We start from the raw sequence: 19064 nt of genomic DNA on the forward strand, positions 1-19064 counted from the left end.
AAATGCAGCCCCACAGTAGTGTTCCACCTGATGGGGGGTGACTCTGCCCTCCTATAATTTGAATTAAAATAAAATAAAGACAACATTAGAGTAATGTGTCTATTTTTTATCATTCCATGTGCACAATTAAATGAGTAAATCTTCCTGAAGTGATCATATTCTAACGGTAATTTAAAATGGTCCGAATCCATTTAGTCCACTACTCAAAGACAACAGAACACTGCCTCCCTCTGCTGGCAAGAGCTGCGAGTGACCCATTCATGTGAGAGATGCGCCTTAAGCATCATCTCGACCCTTTAGACAACATGGCATTAAATTTTGGCCCTCATTCTTCAAACTGTTACTTACTGTAAAGCAGTCCCTCATATATATATATATATATATATATATATATATATATATATATATATATATATAGAGAGAGAGAGAGAGAGAGAGAGAGAGAGAGAGGTTGCTGTGCCAATGCAACAGTCATGCCGAAAATTCTCATTTTAGGTTAAGTAACAACATGGTAAAGCTGGTCGACCTGCAGCAACTTACTGTAAGTAACTTACAGTGGTCAAAACTACTGGTTAAGTAGAAGCAGCTAACAGCGGAATGTGACACAAACAGGTAGACTATCCGTAACGTCCGTTATCAGCCGCGCTATAGATACAAGCGGCAGGAAGCATTACCCTCAGTAGACCGAACAGCAGTGTGAACCGCAGTAACAATGGCTAGCAGCGGAATCAAACTGTGCCACGAATGACCATATATTAGTATCATACATGCGCAATAGTGGCAGCTTAATACAATGTACACAATCTATTCATTCATTTTTATGTCTCCTCGTTAATTATCTATATCCGTTCCAATGCGCATGCGCGCCAAGCGATTCGCGGTTGCGCCAACTGGTAGAGGATGTTGCTAGCAGCCAGTGTAGATGCACAGTCTTTTTCACAACAATAACACCAACCGAATTTGCATCTCCATATACGTGGTTTCAGGAATATACATTCCGAACGCTGTCGGAAACCGTGCATTGGACCGCGCCGCGACGAATTCCTTGAGTATTTTTTGGCTTCAGCTCCTGTTGACAATGGGAGCGGAGGGGTTTTCAGATTTACAAGGCTCCTATTTTCAGGAGCAGAAACAAGAATCATGGCTGGCCAGCTAGGCCGCAGATGGATTTTGCATCTTACAGTAACACTGCTGACATTAAATATTGTGTGTAGGCTTGGCGCCAACACTTAGAAAGTAGTGCTACGAAGTTTGCGTTTTAATAACAGAACTATCGTCGATTTTGTTGTCTGTTTTGGGTCCATAACACAGCTGGCGAGCCCGTTAGCTTCACAACCTTGACTGCTTGACGTCTTGCTGTCGTAGTTAGCTCCTTCAGCGTGCTAACGATAGCTAGCAAGGCTTGGCCAGCCATCCACTGGTCAAAAACATTTGGAAAACGACATTTATTGCGGGATTTACTCTCATTGTCTTGTGCCGGGTAGGCATTTGCATCGCTAATTCTCCTTGCAACGTCTGCTCCTGGATGAATGTGGGACAAAATGGAGACCCCGACAATTGTGTACGATTTGGATACCTCTGGGGGCTTAATGGAGGTGAGGTTGGACTGTTCGGAGGCCTTAACGTTAATTGAGTGAAATATCTCCTTATTGACAATGCTTTGTGTTTTCTATCGTATTAAATGTAGTTATCAGCAGACCACTATAGCCTGCTGTCAAGCATTTCTCGACTAGCTAACTTGATAATCTGGGTTGATAATGGACGCCAGAAGGTAACATTACCGCTCCCAAAACCTTAGCATGTATTGGCATAGCGAGTACAAAGCTGTGTTGTTTCTCACTCTGTAGACAACAAGCACACACGATCTCGTAAACAACTGAAACAACTTATTTTTTGCAGCAAATCCAAACACTGTTAGCGCCGCCGAAGTCCGAGGAGATAGAGAAGAGGAGTCGGAAGTTGGTGAGAGACGTCCGGAGGAGCGGCAGGGCCACCAACCACGACACCTGCGATAGTTGTCGGGAGGGGGGAGACTTGCTGTGCTGTGACCACTGTCCTGCAGCCTTCCACCTCCAGTGCTGGTAAGTTACAGTTATTTGGACAATAGAGGCATAGCTCACGGGGACCATTCGTGTGTGCATACGTGCATGCTAATGTAAAACAGACAAGCGATTGCACCTTTGAGTCTTCGGTATTTGCATGCACAAGCTAAATCCTAAATGCTAACCTCTGTGAAGGTTTGCTCCACCGGTGAAAATGCAGGTTGCTGCTCGTGTTTTTGCAAAGATTAGCACATGACCACTCACTGAGAAATATTTCTGAAATTCTGCCTCTGAGTCTTGAACGAGCGCCTGATGGAAATCAGTTGTTACTAGTCGTTATTGTTCAGCACACATCAGCCACACAGCGTTCTGTTGTATCAGTGAGCTCCCTCATATTCACTCTAATCTCCCCATCAACTGAACGGAGAGTGAGGGTGAGCATGTTTAGCACTTAATAAAGTTACTGTAACGAACTTGCACGAAGATGTTTCAAACGCAGTTTCAAGTCACTTCAGTGTGTTTTTGTGAACAAAAAAAGAGTTCGGACATTAACTGCACTCATTGATCACCTTGTTTAAAGAGAAAGGAGAACAGCTGCTGATTTGATTTCATGTCGGTATCGAGTCACTTGGAGTGGCTAAAGTTAGCTGTTGTCTCTTCACTGGAGAATATGCGCTGTTAGATGCGTGGTGTTTCGTTAGTGTTCACTGTATAATTTCGGAGTTTAACTTGACAGTGAGTATAATTTGTAGGTGTTAGTGAAAAGGCATGTTAATTGGGTGAACACAGGCGAAAAGAAACGTGTGGATGTAGCCTTCTCTGTGTAAGTGGCTAGAATTAGCTTGCAGTCGGTCCTCCCCTGCTGTCGCGGCTGCAGCCGGCGGAGCCGCTGCTGCTAAAAATGGAGTCGAGGCTGCCACTGTTTACAATATGGCGACCTCACTGCTCTCTTTTCTATTCCACCGCCATCTTACCAACCTTTAAAATTCGGCGCTGAGAATTAATGGTCGATGAATAATATGAACGGTATGTTTTGTTGTTTAGCATGAGAAAGTAGCGCTATGGTAGTGTCTGTAGTGGGCATGTTACAAAGGTATTCCAATTGTAGCATTTCTCCGATTCCGCTGTGTATGGCTCACTGTTCAACATCTGCTTGCATGATTGTTTTAACTTAGGTTCATTTCAGACTGTCCCTTAGAAACTTTTTGCCCATATATGGTCAGGCCTGTGAACGGCTCATCCTGTGTGCTATCTTATATCACTGCATGTTGGAAAGAAACTGCGTTAATATATGTTATCTTGAAGATGGTATTGTGCAGGGTAACTTTTGATCATCTTTGCATGTGAATGAGAGGTGACTTCAAGTGTGTTTAACCTGTCATAAGTAAATCTATGTGGCATCCCACCTCAGCTTCTTTATGCTTTGGCTGTTTTTAGCATGTTTAACTTAAGTCACCTACTGAAGGATGTGTAGTCTTTTTTCTTTCTTTTTTTTTTTCAAGATATGTAAGGCTAACAGAATATTTTTTAATCTTTTCACATGGACATCACTAATTCATGTACCATCTGTTGCAATGCACTATAAGTCTATACGCAGTGGAAACTGATTACTTTGCTCAGATATATTTTTTTATGTAATTGTCAATCCTCTAGATGGAGGCAGAGAGTGCAACTGTGCTGGTACTGCTGAAGCATGTGAAATGAAATTGTTAATTAATTTGCCTGCAGTAATCATCAACCTAGTCACCAATTGCTGTGTTTTGTCTTTTTACCACAGCAATCCACCTCTAAGTGAAGAAATGCTTCCCCCTGGTGAATGGATGTGTCATCGCTGCAATGTTCGAAAAAAGGTAAGAAGTGACTCTTCACTTTGCTAGATCCAGTCCTTCACCAATGATACAATGATACTCAGTATCTTGGTCTTTGTTTGTTGTGGTCAGAAGCGAGAGCAGAAGTCAGAACAGACCAACGGCCTACCAGAGAGGTCTGCATCTAAGCGCTCTGCTTCCCCAGCTGTTGAGCTGGAACTCAATGCTGGTCCACTGCGACTTGATGGTCTGCCTCCAGGGGCTGGAGCAGCTGGGCCTGGTCTTCGCGTGGCACAGGTGCGCCTTTTGGACCGCAGGACCAACAGCAGACCAAGCAGCCGACCTGGTACGCCCACCTCCAACACCTCGTCCACCCCAACCCCCTCAGAGGAGCAAAATGATGGAGAGGAGGAGGGTGCAGAGCAAGAGGATGAAATTCAGGGTGCAGAGCTTGAAGGTGCTACACTGTCCTCACCAACACCACGCCTCCTCAAGAGGCCCTTTCAGCTGCTGATAGCAGCTGCTATGGAGAGAAACCCCACACAGTTCCAGCTGCCCAGTGAGCTCACCTGCACCACTGCACTGCCAGGTCAGTCAGCTAAAAGGAAGTCCTAAACTTTCACTGTGAAATTATACTGAATTTATTTCAACAAGGGATGCCAGATACAGATTTTTTTTCATATGATACTGATAACCCATAATTAAGTGAATTGTATGAAATTCATTGTATATTGTATATTATTGCATTGTATTGAAGGTATAAAAAAATCATTTCACGTATGTATATTTTAAAAGAAGCCCCCTAACCGACAGTTTATGTGAATGTGAGTGTAAGAAAGGCGCAGACATTGTGAGCAAAGGTAAATTATTTTAATACTCCATAGCTCGAATAACTTTGCGTAAAACTTGTAGACTTTTTCCCTTTTCTTAGAGCCCTTGAAGAACATGCATTGCAAATTTCTGTCAAGTTTTCTTTCTCTAAAACTGTTTTAAAAAAAACCAAAAACATCCAAACCAATTATGACATGTTTGGTGCCTATTGCTAGCTGCTATATCGGAATATGTAGATGCAGTGCTTGTTAAAGGTGTAGTCATTCTGGGGAAAGACTGTTGATATTTGAATTAACGGCCTACAAACATACCCACCCCCCCCCAGTGCTCATTCAGACACTGCGGCTCCAAATTTAAAGACGCGCATTCCCATGATACCTGTCAAACACAGGTCAAAATAACTATGAAATAACTATGAAACATAGCAACACTGAAATTGACTACCGGTCAGCCCTTTCAACTCTAGGAGGTCTCTCCACTTGTTTTTCAGCCATCTGTCCATCTGAATTACCTCATTGTCAGTCCAATCGCTTAGTTAATGGCATCCCCAAATGTCCTTTCTTAGTGAATGTATGACATTCTGGAAAGCAAACTACAAGGTCAGGGTTCTCCCCAGACAATGGAACGGTGGCGCAGCGCCGCTATACTGCTAGCTCAGCGCCACTATACTAATTTTCAATGTTAGCTGCTTTGTAGCGGGTGAGGGTGACGAGCCCCCACACACACACCCACACACAAAAAAAAAACCATCTGGATAAAGTGATGCACTTTGGTCACAGAATGTGTCCTGGAATGAATTGGGCATTTCAGATGTTTTGTTCATTACAGAATCTAAGTTGGATTGTTTCTCAAATCTTCTGTACTTGTTTGGATTTTTTAGGTAGCAGTAAACGGAGGAGAAAAGAGGAACTACTAGGAAAGCCATTCAGGAGGCCTCAGCATGAACTGGATTCCAATGGTCTGGTCCCCCTACCAGTCAAAGTCTGCTTTTCATGCAACAGGTTAGAACTAGCATATTTCCCAACATACAGATATGTACACACAAGGGATGTCCCGATCAGGCTTTTTTCTACCCCGATTTGAGTCCTTTAATATTTAGTAAATGCTGATACAGATCTGATACTTAGACTTAACTGTATTTTCCTGGATAATACAGCTGCATTAAGAAAAAAATTACCTGCATCCAAGCTCTACCTTCATAGATTTTTTGGTTATTTTGTTGATACAAATTATATACTTTCATTTGGCTCTTTCTTATTCTGCATATGCTATTGCAACATTGGCCTACCACCTTCCTTGTGTTGGCAAATGAGTCTGTGATGCTGCACCGTGACAGCAGGCCCTTGTGTACAGCCAGCTGAAGTGTGAAAGTGTGTCCGTGATGCAGCCCACGCTTGGTACCTCCATGTCATCCATTGCTTTTTTCATATTCCTTACAATGTCACGTAAAATTACATGGAATTGTCTATTTCACACAAGTTCAGCATCTCCTCAATTGCAAAAACTAGTGCGCATACCGGCATGTTGTAACTCGAAAAGGTAGTCAATGTAAAGGCCCCCACACACCGCCCAAACATCCAACTGCCTTATCCGACCCCTCTGTTGCCTCGTCTGACCCGTTCGGCAGAAAAGTTGCATTGAAACACACCGCTTTGATGATGCCTATTGCACAGTAGCGTGTACGTTCTGCGCTTGCGCGAGATGCAATAAATGGCTGGCGCTCGTGTTGTGAGTTTTAAACGAGAGGCTTATGCAAGCAACTGTCTTTACTTTCAATCAAAACAAAACTTAACTATTTCAGACAAAAACAGCTGCATACAAAAAAATGTAGTGAGGGAATTACCAAACGAACACAAATTAATTCGTCCTAAACAGACATAACAGCTAGTGTCGTGCCAGTACTGCAAAACATGAAAACAAGAAATGACGGGACGGAGTGTCTAGAAAAACAAAGCGCACACAGTATTCCACCCCTCCTGCACACTGCGCTGATTCGCTAGCACACCGACAATCATAACGGCCATTCAGCTGGCACACAACCAATAAGAGAATCCAATGGCTCAGATGTCCAGGGTTCTCCCCAGACAATGGAATGATGGCGCAGCACCGCTATACTGTTAGCTCAGCGGCATTATACTAATTTTCAATGTTAGCTGCTTTGTAGCGGGTGAGGGTGACGAGCGAGTGAGCGGCCTTACAATAGCCTGTTAAGCCTGTTGAGCACACGCTCGACGGATTGACTAGTTTGGTCTAGCTACCGGAGGACATGGATGTCAACAAACCGGTATGTAGCTCCTTGCACAAACACACTGTTTTAACTACTTTTTTTATTCATTTTGAGTCATACACGCCACAGTGCTGTGTTGTAAGGTGTCTGCTGATGTTGCATGACTTTTGGGGTGAGATGTGGAGCATGTTAAGAAGCTTAAAACACAGGGTAAAGTTCTGACCCTATGCTCTTAGCCGTCAATGCTAATGCTCCGTTCACGGAGCCCCGTAATGGTTGGACCAAATATGTTCGCGTCTTCGGTACTGGCAAGCCAAGGGTAGTTTGAGCAATGAAGCTGCATGTTTAAATCGACCAAAGTTCTCCTTTAAGGTACTCGAGATGATGAAGAAAGAAAACCCTGATCCCGGGTCCATATTCAAAATTGCCAATCCCCGATAAGTGGAAAAATGCTTGGGGCTTGGGACATCCCTAGTACACATATACACCTGCGATGAATCACATCACGTACTGTTTTGCTTGCATTTTCTCTCACAGGAGTTGTCGGTTGGCCCCACTGATCCAGTGTGACTATTGTCCCCTTCTGTTTCACATGGACTGTCTGGACCCTCCACTCACAGCTCTACCTGCTGGCAAATGGATGTGTCCTAATCACGTTGAGCACTTAGTGGTAAGAGGCCTGGTCCTGGCTCAGGCAGACCTAAACACTATAAGTTTATATATTTTTATATGTGTCTCAGCTAAGATAATGCATTAGAATTAGTTTTCTTTTTCAAATGTTTTTTCTGCTGTCCAGTTGAATCAGAGGACTCTGAGCCTGTCCAGCCGCTGTCAGCTCTTTGACCAGTTCCAGGACAGGATGTCCCAGCACGCCGTCAAGTTGGACTTCCTGCGCAGAGTCCATCGGCAGAACCTACCCAACCGGCGCACCACCCACCAGCACAACAAGAAGACCATCAAGGTAGACTGGCTGGGCTAGGGGAAAACCAATTCCCATGCCGGATTATAGCAGAGCTGCTAGTTTGCATGCGTAATCCCTAAAAAAAAAAAAGATAAGACAGCACACACACATAACACAATACATTACATAATCAGGAGGATATAACAATGCAATAAAAATTAATGTACAATTGCTTCTTGTGCATTTATCTTGTGTTGATTTCCTGTTGTTACATACTGATGCTGAAAAAAACAAAAGGTGCATCAATAGGCAATTATAAAATTAATTCTTCAACAGCTCATTCACTTGAACAAAGAATACGCTCCAACATAAATCTTCTTTGGCAGGGCGCCCAAACAGTGACAAAGCCTGTCAGCAGTGCGTGAACAGTTAAAGACACAGTCCGAGGGCTTGCCAGTGCTATGCAGACACCTGAAAGTTTTTGAAAGAGGACAAATATCTGCACATATCATGGAATGGATCAGGGAGCAAAGCAATTAGCCACAGCCAATGAGAACAGACACTCCTCTGCTGTCATCAGCAGCAATCATCTGTCTTATGCATGTATTTGTATGGACTATGTATCAGAATACGGTGGCATGCACACAAGCTTTTCAGTATTTAATACCAACTCAGCCTTGCTAAAAAATAGCAGGCAGCAATGCCTTTTTATTGCAGAAATATTTACAGTCAGGTCAGATAGTCCTTGCTGCCTTTGTACACCAATCCGTTCACTCTTCTATATCCTATAACAACTTTGACCACATTATTTCCTGTTTCACTTCTCGGGTGCGCTCATGTTTAACGGCACACTGATCTGACGACTTAAAAAGTCACGTGGGCTAACCATATAACAATCACTGTTTGGACTCAGGTGCCAGATGCCATCAAGTCCCAGTACCAGAATCCTCCTTCCACACTGCTTCCTGCAGGGGTGAGCCAGTTGCAGCTTGCTTGCAGTAGTGTTCCCAACCATCAGCCCTCAAAACACTTGACCACAGAAGCGGAGCAGCAGGAGGTAAGCAGAACAAAAACCTATAACACCTTTAACAACATGACACAAGTGTGATATTAACAGCAAGGAAGGGGTGTTAAATGACTGATGAAGTTTGCCATGACTCTGGATGTTTGTGGATTCAAGAAGCAACTTCTCCCCAAGAAATAAAAAGTTAATCTGTGAGTTGTGATGACTGCCATTTCAGTTAGATGGTGTGCCCGCTAAGCTAAAGTCATTGTTCAACACATATGACACAAGGGTGTGAGAAGACATGCATGTTCCTTTTCCCCCTGACTTTAGGAAGTTTGTACAACTAGTCCCAAAAAATCTAGCTTCAAGTTATTTCAAATTATTGCAACAAAAAAATTATGTATGCGATTTCTTCTTGTGATATAAATATCTGCATCAGATACGACAACATTCTATATAGAATTGATGGTTGCTTTTTATGTTTTGAAATTATGGTTTTGCTGTGTTGGACAGTGGCTTCAGGATGTCATCACCCTCCAGTGCAGCATCATGCGACACCTGTCAATAAAGCAGAAGGCTTCATCCACCGCATCCAGTCTGTCATCAGTAACATCGCCAGCAGAGTGGATTTCTGGGCAGACAGCCAGTACGAAATCACGTCTAACACCAGATGACATGAAAACTCAGGCCTCTTTAGAAAGGACTTCTTCCCCTGACCCCTGCTCAAAACCCTGCATTGCACCTGATGACCCTCTGAGGGCCCCTTTTTCAGTGGACCCCCTGGCAGAGCTGGGTGTTTGTAAATGCAGCATGACACCATGTCTGAAATGTAGGAAACCCAACGGACCTCTGGCAGAAGAGTGTCAGCCCTTCAAAGCCAATGGACCTGTAGACTGTAACAGTGCCTCAGACTTCTGCAGGCAGGCTGAGCTGCAGCACAGACTGACACCCAGCACTCCCTCAGCCCCTGTGTCTGGACTGGTGAACCACATAGGAGTAGAAGCAGTTAAAAAGGAGCATGAGGGTTCCACAGAAGCCTGTGCTCAGAAAAACTGCACCATCGCCTCAAAGATATGGTCCCACAGTGGCCAGGAGAACCACAGGAGCCAGACACAGCTCCAGGAAGAGAATATGAGCAGCAGTGAAAAACCCTGCTACTCAATCACCAGCCATGCACACTCACACACACCATCTATAGGAATCCAGGAGCACAGCCCAACCAAGCTGGGCTCGTCATCGCCTACTCCAGGTACACACCAGTCTCCCACATTAATTTGAGTTCTCATTTAGGGTTGCAGCTCATGAGTTATCAATGTATTGATACAGGTATTGTACAATATTTAGACTATGAGTAAAAAAAATGTATGAATGACTGGTTACTTCCTGTCATGTCAATAGAATTGTTGTAAGAGTGACGTAGCCCCTTTCAAGAATAGGGCGGTGCATGAGGTGTAGGTGCGTAAGGTGTGAGTGTGAGGGAGTGTACGCACGTGTGGACAGTGAATGAATGGGAGAGGAAGGACAAGAGAAAGGAGTGGCAGTCGTAGTGACGGCAATAAAGTGTACAATACAGGCTGCTTCTTGCAGTGTGAATAAGGACGACAGCTCCCAGGTATTATTTCCCGACCAGCTTAACATGTAAAAGGGATTTCCCCCCAAAGGTAAACACAAACTTCAGCCCTGGAGGAAATCATCTCCTCTGTGCTTCCCAACCACGGTCCAGGAGCTGAACAGGAATGGTGTAACACCATGCTATCGTTTGGCTGGCTGTAGCTAATAGTTACTGGCTTAGCTAGTAGCTAACTTAGAGGAGGTTGACTCGCAGCACTTCAACACGTGTGTTTTTTTTCCGCTTGGCAAGCCAACCGGACATGACTTGGGGGTGTGACAGCATCGACGATCCCATTTTTTAAAATTTTAAGTTCAAGATTGTGACTTGATTTGGGTCGATTTCAATTTAAAATCGAAACCGTGACACCCTTACCCTGACAGGACCCAAGCTTTCCAGCAGAACATCTCATTGTCAAGAGATGATAAATGTTATTCACATTGTCAGTGATTTTAATGTTTTAGCTGATAGTTGAAGCACAGCGTGATGCCAGACAATTGCAAAAGCACCACTATAAAGTTGTTTTTATACGTAAGGGATGGATTTTTGTAGAGCAGCAGAAAGGCATTTTGCGTTGATTGTGTGACAAAATTTGATGTCCACCGGAACAGCAATACATTACCAGGCTTAAGTTGTGCACAAACACATTGTACACAAACACATTTAAAGCTGTAGTCTCAAGGTTAAGATCGCGGTGGTTACAGTAATACTCGCAGTAGCGCCTATCATCTTACGATGTTGCAGTCAAGCTACGTAGCTTGTTGCTAAATCTAGCTTGTATGCTAACTCCGGTGTTTAGCTCTGCCTTTATGGCTACTGGTTAGCAAAAGTGTCTTTCAGGTGATTGGGCAGTTACAAGAAATAACTTAACTCGTGCCTCAGAAAGGGTAATGATTTGATGGTAACTCCATCTACCACGATGTGAGGAATATTGTTGGTTACTCAGGATATCTACAGTGATCTGCGTGAGGCACTCATCATTGTAATATAGTTGTATTGATCAGAAATAAAAAAAATCAGGGCTTATATTGTTGTTACTTTCAATGTGCTGTCTTGGTTAGCTGGCGTTCTCTGTTATCATGGTTACAAGCCGCTCGTACACAGCAGGCTTCTCTGTGGGGAGGGGCTTTGGAGGCAAGGCTGCAGTGCAGCAGAAAGGAAGAAGGAGGGACCTGGGATCTGTACTCATTCAGATTTTCTGACGAAGTCCACTTTTTTCTCAAAACTCCAAACTGCAGCTTTAATTAGCTTAATATATCGTTTAAAGGTCACTATGTAGTTTTGGGAAAAAACATTTCAAGCGATCTGTATTGACTTATTTATTCTTTCTTTTTCGGTTATTCCTTAACAAACTAAGTGAAAAAAATCCTCTTTTTTAATGACTGAAGAAACAAACTGACCATAAAGGATAGCACACTTTTGTACTGTTTTATTTTGTTTCTATTTGGCGAACCCTGCCACCTCTCTAGCTCCAAATAGCATATAGTACAAAACAGTTTGTACTTTCCCTCGATTATACTGTAAATATTAATATTTTTTACTTTGAATTTTTTGTACAAAACTGCAATAGTGCACCTTTTAATATAGGTTATTTTACACAAATTAATAATATTCCCATCTAGCCAAATGTCCAGTCCTTCAGATCAGTCTCAGATCTTTGACCACATGTTGTCTATGCATGTTTCCCCCTTGCAGACATTAAGGCTTGTCCTGGACTGATGGACTCACTGCTGCCCAGCACTCTCTCCTCCATCGCAAACCTTTCCAGCTACATGAAAGATGGAAGGGATGAGGAAGGAGGTATGTGTGGCCAGTCAGTAGTGAGATGTGACACTACACACATTGTGTACTAGTGGTGCTGTTGAAATGGATTTGATGATAAACACTAATGGTACATGCAGGGATTGATCTGGACAAACTGGATGCAGAGATGCTGAAGCTCCTGGCGTGGCAGAGGATCCAGCAGCTCTTTCCCTCGAAAGCACCCAGCACTCCTCCTCCCCTAGCGGCCATGGCTGCCCCCAAAACCTCATCAGCCCACACTGGCAGTAAGACCATTCACTTACTTCTGTCACCATCACTCCCAAGTCTGTTTCGGAAATCATTTTTTGTTAAGTATGTGTGTGTTTTGTTATTCTACTATTTATTTTACTGATGAATTAATACTCTTCCAACCAGGTCAGAAGAAGGTCCAAGCTCGAGCTGTCTTCTACCCTCTGACAGGAAAAGGAGGCGCTGTTAGCATGTGCTACAGGACATTATACATAGGATCTGGTAAGACATGCTGACTGTATAAGTGACTTTAAATTGATTCGTCCGCCTTTTTTTTGCACTGTAAATTATGCTTGCTTCTGTAGAGTAATCAAAATATTGTTAGTAGTTTAACAGTTCAGACCTTTTAACATCTGGGGCTGATGTTGATTATCAAACCTTTAATTTCTTTTATGATATCAACTGAATGTGTCTGAAGTGCAAAATATAAAATGCTAGCTGGGTCTTATGCTCTACTTCATGCTTTACTTGTTAGTTGAGCAGTTTCTGATTTTAATTGGTACATTTACTATTTAAAAAGATTTAATATGTGTATAGTTCTGCTGTGTTGTGTTTAGACAACAAACATTCTGGCTCACGACCCTTTTTAAATAAAACAGTGAGGTCTTGTCACACTGACATTTGCACAGTTTTATGAGGCTTGACAAGAAACAACTTCTCACTATTTTACAATTTAGAAAAATAATATTTAAAAAAAAAACACACATACAGAAGGATTTTAAACAAACCATAAGTATGTATTTCCTATGCTGTTAATGACAGAAAATGGTTTTGTAGAATGTTTGTATTTCTCAAAGTTATGTAAGAAAGAATTGTTTTGGTATCTGTACCAATATGTCGATATTGTATTTGTGATATCAATAGAAATCCTTTTGATGTTACCAGACGGAGCTGATGAATAACTTGGACTGTCTTCATTTGTAAGAGCTGATAATTTGACAGTTTTCCCGCATCTCCGTGAAATGTCATTTAGAACAATATGTGACAAAATCTTGCCACGTATTTTATTTCTACAGTGTGATATGTGTATAGGTTAAAGCTTTGTCTTAGATGATCATTCTTGAGTTTTGCCATGAAGACACAGTTCACTGTTTATTTGTATGTAATGTGTTTTGTAAAGGTGCTGACATGGATGTGTGCCTTACAAACTACGGTCATTGCAACTACATATCGGGGAAACATGCCTGTATTTTCTATGATGAGGTAAGGGCTTTGAAATGTATTAAATGTAAACACAAGTTGTTGTGCTGCACCACAATTCTCTACCACTGCATATTAAAGGTGTTGTTGCTGGTGGACATTGTAAATGGTTTGCATCTGTCTTTTTTAGAATACCAAGCATTATGAGCTGCTCAATTACAGCGAGCATGGGACGACAGTGGACAATGTCCTGTACTCGTGTGACTTCTCTGAGAAAGCATCGCCGTCTCCGCCCAGCGGCCTTGTGGCCAAAGTCCAAGGCATCATCCGTGAGTACACGTGATTATTTTTTTGTATTTTATAATATGTGCAGTTTACAGGGTTTAGGGTCATCCAGGACTCAAGACTAACTTTTTTTATTAGGAGCACAGTGGCCCTTAACTATACATCCATCCATCCATCCATTGTCAACTGTTAATCCAAAATCGGGTCGCGGGGGCAGCAGCTTCAGTAGGTCTCCTCCCAATTGGATGTGCCAGGAACACCTCCCTAGGAAGGCGCCCTGGTGGCATCCTCATTAGATGCCCAAACCACCTCAACTGGCTCCTTTTCACGCAGAGGAGCAGCGGCTCTACTCCGAGTCCCTCCTGGATGGCTGAGCTTCTCACCCCATCTCTGAGGGAGACCCCAGCCACCCTGCAGAGAAAACCCATTTCGGCCGCTTGTACCGATGTACCAACTGATCTCATTCTTTCGGTCATGACCCATCGCTCATGACCATAGTTGAGGCTAGGGACGAAGATTGACCGGTAGATCGAGAGCTTTGCCTTCCGGCTAAGCTCCCTTTTCGTCACAACCATGTGGTGAAGCGCATGCAACACCGCACCCGCTGCTCCGACTCTCCGGTCAATCTCACGCCCCATCATCCCCTCACTCGTGAACAAAACCCTGAGGTAATTGAACTCCTTCACTTGGGGCCAGGACTCACCCCACCCGGAGTAGGCAATCCACCGGTTTCCTACTGAGAACCATGGCCTCAGATTTAGAAGTGCTGATCCTCATCCCTGCCACTTCACACTCAGCCGTGAACTGATCCAGTGAGCGCTGTAGATCTACAGCCGATGATGCCATCAAGACCACATCATCTGCAAAAAGCAGTGATGCGATCTTCAGGTCACCGACCTGTAACCCCTCCACACCACGACTGCGCCTTGAAATTCTGTCCATGTATATCACAAACAGGATTGGGGACAAGGCACAGCCCTGGCGGAGGCCAACAACCACTTGAAACAAGTCCGACTTACTTCCTTTGAGAATATAGGGATTGGATGGCCCTAAGAAGGGACTCCCGCAGCACCTCCCACAGAACAACCCTGGGGGACCTGGTCATATGCCTTCTCCAGATCCACAAAACACATGTGGACTGGAAGATTGTACTCCCAGGCCCCCTCCAAGACCCCTGCCAGAGTAAAGAGCTGGTCCGTTGTTCCACTGCCAGGCGGAATCTGCATTGTTCCTCTTCAATTTGAGGTTCGACAATCGACCGGACCTTCCTTTCCAGCACCTTGGAGTAAACTTTCTCAGGCAGGCTGAGTAGTGTGATACCCCTGTAATTGGCACACACCCTCTGGTCCCACTTCTTAAAGAGAGGGACCACCACACCCGTTTGCTACTCCTTCGGCACTGACCCCACGCAGTGTTGAAGAGGCGTGTCAACCAAGACAGCCCCTCAACACCCAGAGCCTTCAGCATTTCTGGTGGTATCTCATTGATCCCTGGGGCTTTGCCACTGTGCAGTTGTTTGACTACCACTCAGGAGGTCACCAAAGTACTCCTTCCATCGCCCTATTACCTCTTCAGTTGAAGTCAACAATGTCCCATCCTTGCTGTACACAGCTTGGAGTGTTCCCCATTTCCCCCTCCTGAGGTGGTGGACGGTTTTCCAAAAGCACTTTGGTGCCGCCCATCATTCCTTCTCCATGGCCTCGCCAAACTCCTCCCACACACTGCTTTGCCTCTGCCACAGCTGCGGCTACTGCCCTTCAGTACCCTAAAACTGCCCCAGGAGTCCCCCGGGACAACATGTTCCTAAAGGACTCCTTCAGTCGGACGACTTCCCTGACCACCGGTGTCCACCATGGTGTTCGAGGGTTGCCGCCTAAGACCCTATGGCCACAGGACGCAGCTGCAGCTTCAACAACAGAGGCTTTGAACATCGTCCATTCAGGTTCGATATCCCAGGTCAGCAACAATCATCTTGGCAGATGTCCGAGGGTTCTTGCTGACATCTCTGACTATTTTCCTGTCCAGATTTCTTGAAATCTTGTGCTTACAACCACGCCCAGGTTTGTTTTTTACAGAATTTGTCCCCTTGTACTTGGCAATGATGCAACGTACACTGGTTCTAGACACTGTGAAATGCTTTGAAATGGCAGTATAGCCTTCCCCCTTCTCATGACCCTCCACAATCTTCTTTCTGAGCTCAAGATTGATTTCCTTTGTCTTTGGCATGGTGAGTAAAAGTAGTCCCTCTCAATAATGTGTACAGGTGCCCTGTTTCTTGGAGTCCTTTTGTGCTGATTGAATGCTCAGGTGTTGTTAGGAAGCCAATTGACTGTACAGGTGTGGTTTGAAAGCTGATTGGTTAATTAGGTGTGTTTTTGAAAACAAAAATTCACATGGGGGCAAATATTTTTGACCACCACATTTTTTACTATATTTGATATAAAGCAAGCCTTAAAATGTATTTCATATCCAAAATGTACCAAAAGTTTAGTTTTATCAATGCTAGGAAAAATTTTAGGGTTTTAGGAAAATGTTCCATAATTCCTGGGGGGCTAATAATTTTGGCCTCAACTATATATATACTATATGCCTGTTTTTTTTACACCTCTTGTTTGCAACCTGGGCTGTTGTTTTCTTCTTCCTTTTCTAATTTGTAGGGATACTGTTCACATGTTATAGCTGTATGGGTACCTATCAACAAGATTATCCCTGTGTTCTCTGCAGGTCGCAGTAAGAAGCGCGAGGATGACAAGGGTCCCAGCTCTGTGGTGGGTTTGTTGCTGGCTGGTGGCATCATGAGTAGCCAGCCTAAGGGCAGCTCCGAGCTCTCGTGCAGCTGTAAGGCAAGCAGCTCCAGTCTGATAGGAGGCAGCGGGGCGGGCTGGGAGGGCACTGCCCTGCTCCATCATGGCAGCTACATCAAACTGGGCTGCCTCCAGTTTGTCTTCAGCATCACAGAGTTTGCCAGTAAGCAGCCCAAAGAAGAGCAAAATGCAACTCCTGCCGCCAGTTGCACTGGCACCACAACCAGCAACCCCAGCAGCAGCGCAGACAGAGTCACTACCAGCACTGCCCCTGTCATCACCACCACACCTCCGTCATCCAGTACTGCCACAGTGAGCAGCCCCTCCAGCCAGGATGAGGCTGACACTGAGACTGTCCCTCCCCACTAAGTGCCCATTCTGCACGCCAGCTCTGTTCCATAACTTGCACAGGAAGACCCGCCCTCCCTCCTTTTGTTTTGCACCTTCCGAGTCACAATGAAGGGAAAGCTGCACAGCTGGTTGGTCAACAGGGAAAATTTTATTTTTTAACTTTTAATGGTTTATATCTTTGCATGAACTTGAAGTATTATTGACAATCTCCTCTGTTTTTGAATGACTGACAGTAACCTCCTGTTCACTTCAGACCGTTAGGACTTTGAGCGAACATTAGTTACCTACGCTCACTTTTTCTTTTGCCAGTATATTGGTTGTGTATGGTGTAACTTTATTTTGTCAGTCAGCCCATTTAGCACAAACCTTTTATTTAGTAGTATTGAATTCCATACATTCTTATTTCTTTTGCTGCTTTTGCACCACAGGTAGCTATATATGTATGAAAACATACATGCTTACACTATACACACATACAAACATTATATATATATATATATATATATATATATATATATATATATATATATATATATATATATATATATATATATATATATATATATATATATATATATATATATATATATTAGTGTGTGTGTTGTAAATATATACAGTATAATTCAGTGTCTCTCAATTAGAGAAGCATTGGATTTCATGTAGATTTACCATTTTTTGGTTTTTAACTGTACAGTTCATGAATTTGTGATACTGTGTAGAGTACCAGAAGTTTTGTGATAAAACTTGTTCTTAGTCTGTACTTCCCGCTGTAGTCCATCTGTAAATACCGTATTGTTTTAGCACTCAATTTAACATCTTGTGCTGGGCCTGTATATAAGCACTCTTTGTCTGTACCTGCTTGTCTGTTCAAACCTGTAAATACAGAAAGATTTTCTAAGAACAAATCTGATAGATTTGTGTCCTGTTATTTTGATCAATTTTGTATTTTAGATTTTCATCGTGACTCAAGTCACAGTACTGATGAAGGTTGTAACTGAGTAAATAAGGATGACTGTGGATAAGTTGCTTTCCACACAATGTCTTAGAACATGAGTCAATAACATCACATGTGCCCCACTTAAAAGGATCAAAATGTTGATAAGAAAAATCTGAAAAAATTATACCTTGTTTTGCTGGTTTCAGGCGAAGTGTTAAATATTTTGATGGCATTTGATCTCATACTAAGCAAATTCAGTGCAAATTACAGCAATAAAGTTACTATCACTGCAGACTCACCTTGTAACTGATCTGACCACATTTCCTAACACTAACACCAATGCCTGTGCCAGTTTTGAGCATTTGAATAAAGACCATTGGAGGCATAGATTTTAATTCATTTTGTATTTGGTTGGATATTTTGTAAGAATTTGGAATGTGCAAAGTCTGAAAATTTAGGTCCATTGTAATAAGCTATGCCCTCATTAATCAATCATCAAATTGTATGCATTGACTTGGTCATAACTTTGGATGGCGGAAACTGAATTTTGTGCCAATCCACTACCATCTGGACATTGGGCTCACACTTATTGAAAAGGATTTGTTCATCATTTCCAGTTATTAGGCTTACAAGTTTCGTGTTCTAAGTCATTCCAGCTCCCTGCAATTTAAGTCATGTCATGAGACCGATAATTATAGCAATAACAGTAGGGTTCTGCCCCTTCTGGGCTTGAACCCTCAATGGCTGTTTAGTTAGTTAAAATAGCTGTAAACTGTAAATGGGGGGTACCGAGTAGCTCACTTGGTAGAGCACTACTCCTTAAGGGGGAGACCCCACTGCAGTGGCCTGGGTTTGTGTCCAGATCTCTACTGTTGTACTAAACAATCAGGGCAAAAGTCAATACAAATAATGTTTAAAAAAAATTGTAACATCTCATTTCTTGATTTGTTTTTTTTTTCTCATTTCTAAATAAAAATCCATTTCAAGTAAATGGACTTGCATTTATATAGCCACCAGGTGGCGCTTCATATTGGATGATACTGGATGGGAGGGAGAGACATTTTGATTTAA

General features: G+C 43.2%; 1 protein-coding gene and 1 pseudogene across 2 annotated transcripts; one reads left to right on the forward strand and one right to left on the reverse strand.

The window, feature by feature from the left end:
* The first annotated feature begins 876 nt into the window (after positions 1-876).
* On the forward strand, positions 877-17966 carry phf12b (PHD finger protein 12b). 2 transcript variants are annotated; one of them, XM_037122901.1, is made up of 15 exons: positions 877-1595; positions 1900-2081; positions 3820-3892; positions 3983-4439; positions 5562-5682; positions 7446-7578; positions 7705-7869; positions 8723-8866; positions 9329-10064; positions 12120-12224; positions 12326-12472; positions 12603-12698; positions 13597-13679; positions 13807-13945; positions 16626-17966. In XM_037122901.1, the coding sequence occupies exons 1-15, from the start codon at positions 1530-1532 to the stop codon at positions 17072-17074; spliced, it is 3096 nt and encodes a 1031-aa protein (XP_036978796.1). In that variant the 5' UTR covers positions 877-1529; the 3' UTR covers positions 17075-17966. The 2 variants fall into 2 exon arrangements, with proteins under 2 accessions (XP_036978796.1, XP_036978806.1); XM_037122911.1 differs by lacking the exons at positions 877-1595; positions 1900-2081 and adding an exon at positions 2458-2476.
* Positions 13952-16617, reverse strand: LOC119033194 (annotated as a pseudogene).
* Positions 17967-19064: the final 1098 nt, after the last annotated feature.

The sequence above is a fragment of the Acanthopagrus latus genome, chromosome 2 (assembly GCF_904848185.1).
Source record: "Acanthopagrus latus isolate v.2019 chromosome 2, fAcaLat1.1, whole genome shotgun sequence".
NCBI classification, from domain to species: domain Eukaryota; kingdom Metazoa; phylum Chordata; class Actinopteri; order Spariformes; family Sparidae; genus Acanthopagrus; species Acanthopagrus latus.

Bases quoted from the DNA above. Each gene is read 5' to 3' on its own strand.
- phf12b (XM_037122901.1), top strand. From the start codon at position 1,530: ATGTGGGACAAAATGGAGACCCCGACAATTGTGTACGATTTGGATACC. The intron at 2,082-3,819 runs GTAAGTTACAGT...TTTTTACCACAG, and splicing joins GCCTTCCACCTCCAGTGCTG to CAATCCACCTCTAAGTGAAG. The intron at 12,473-12,602 runs GTAAGACCATTC...TCTTCCAACCAG, and splicing joins CTCATCAGCCCACACTGGCA to GTCAGAAGAAGGTCCAAGCT.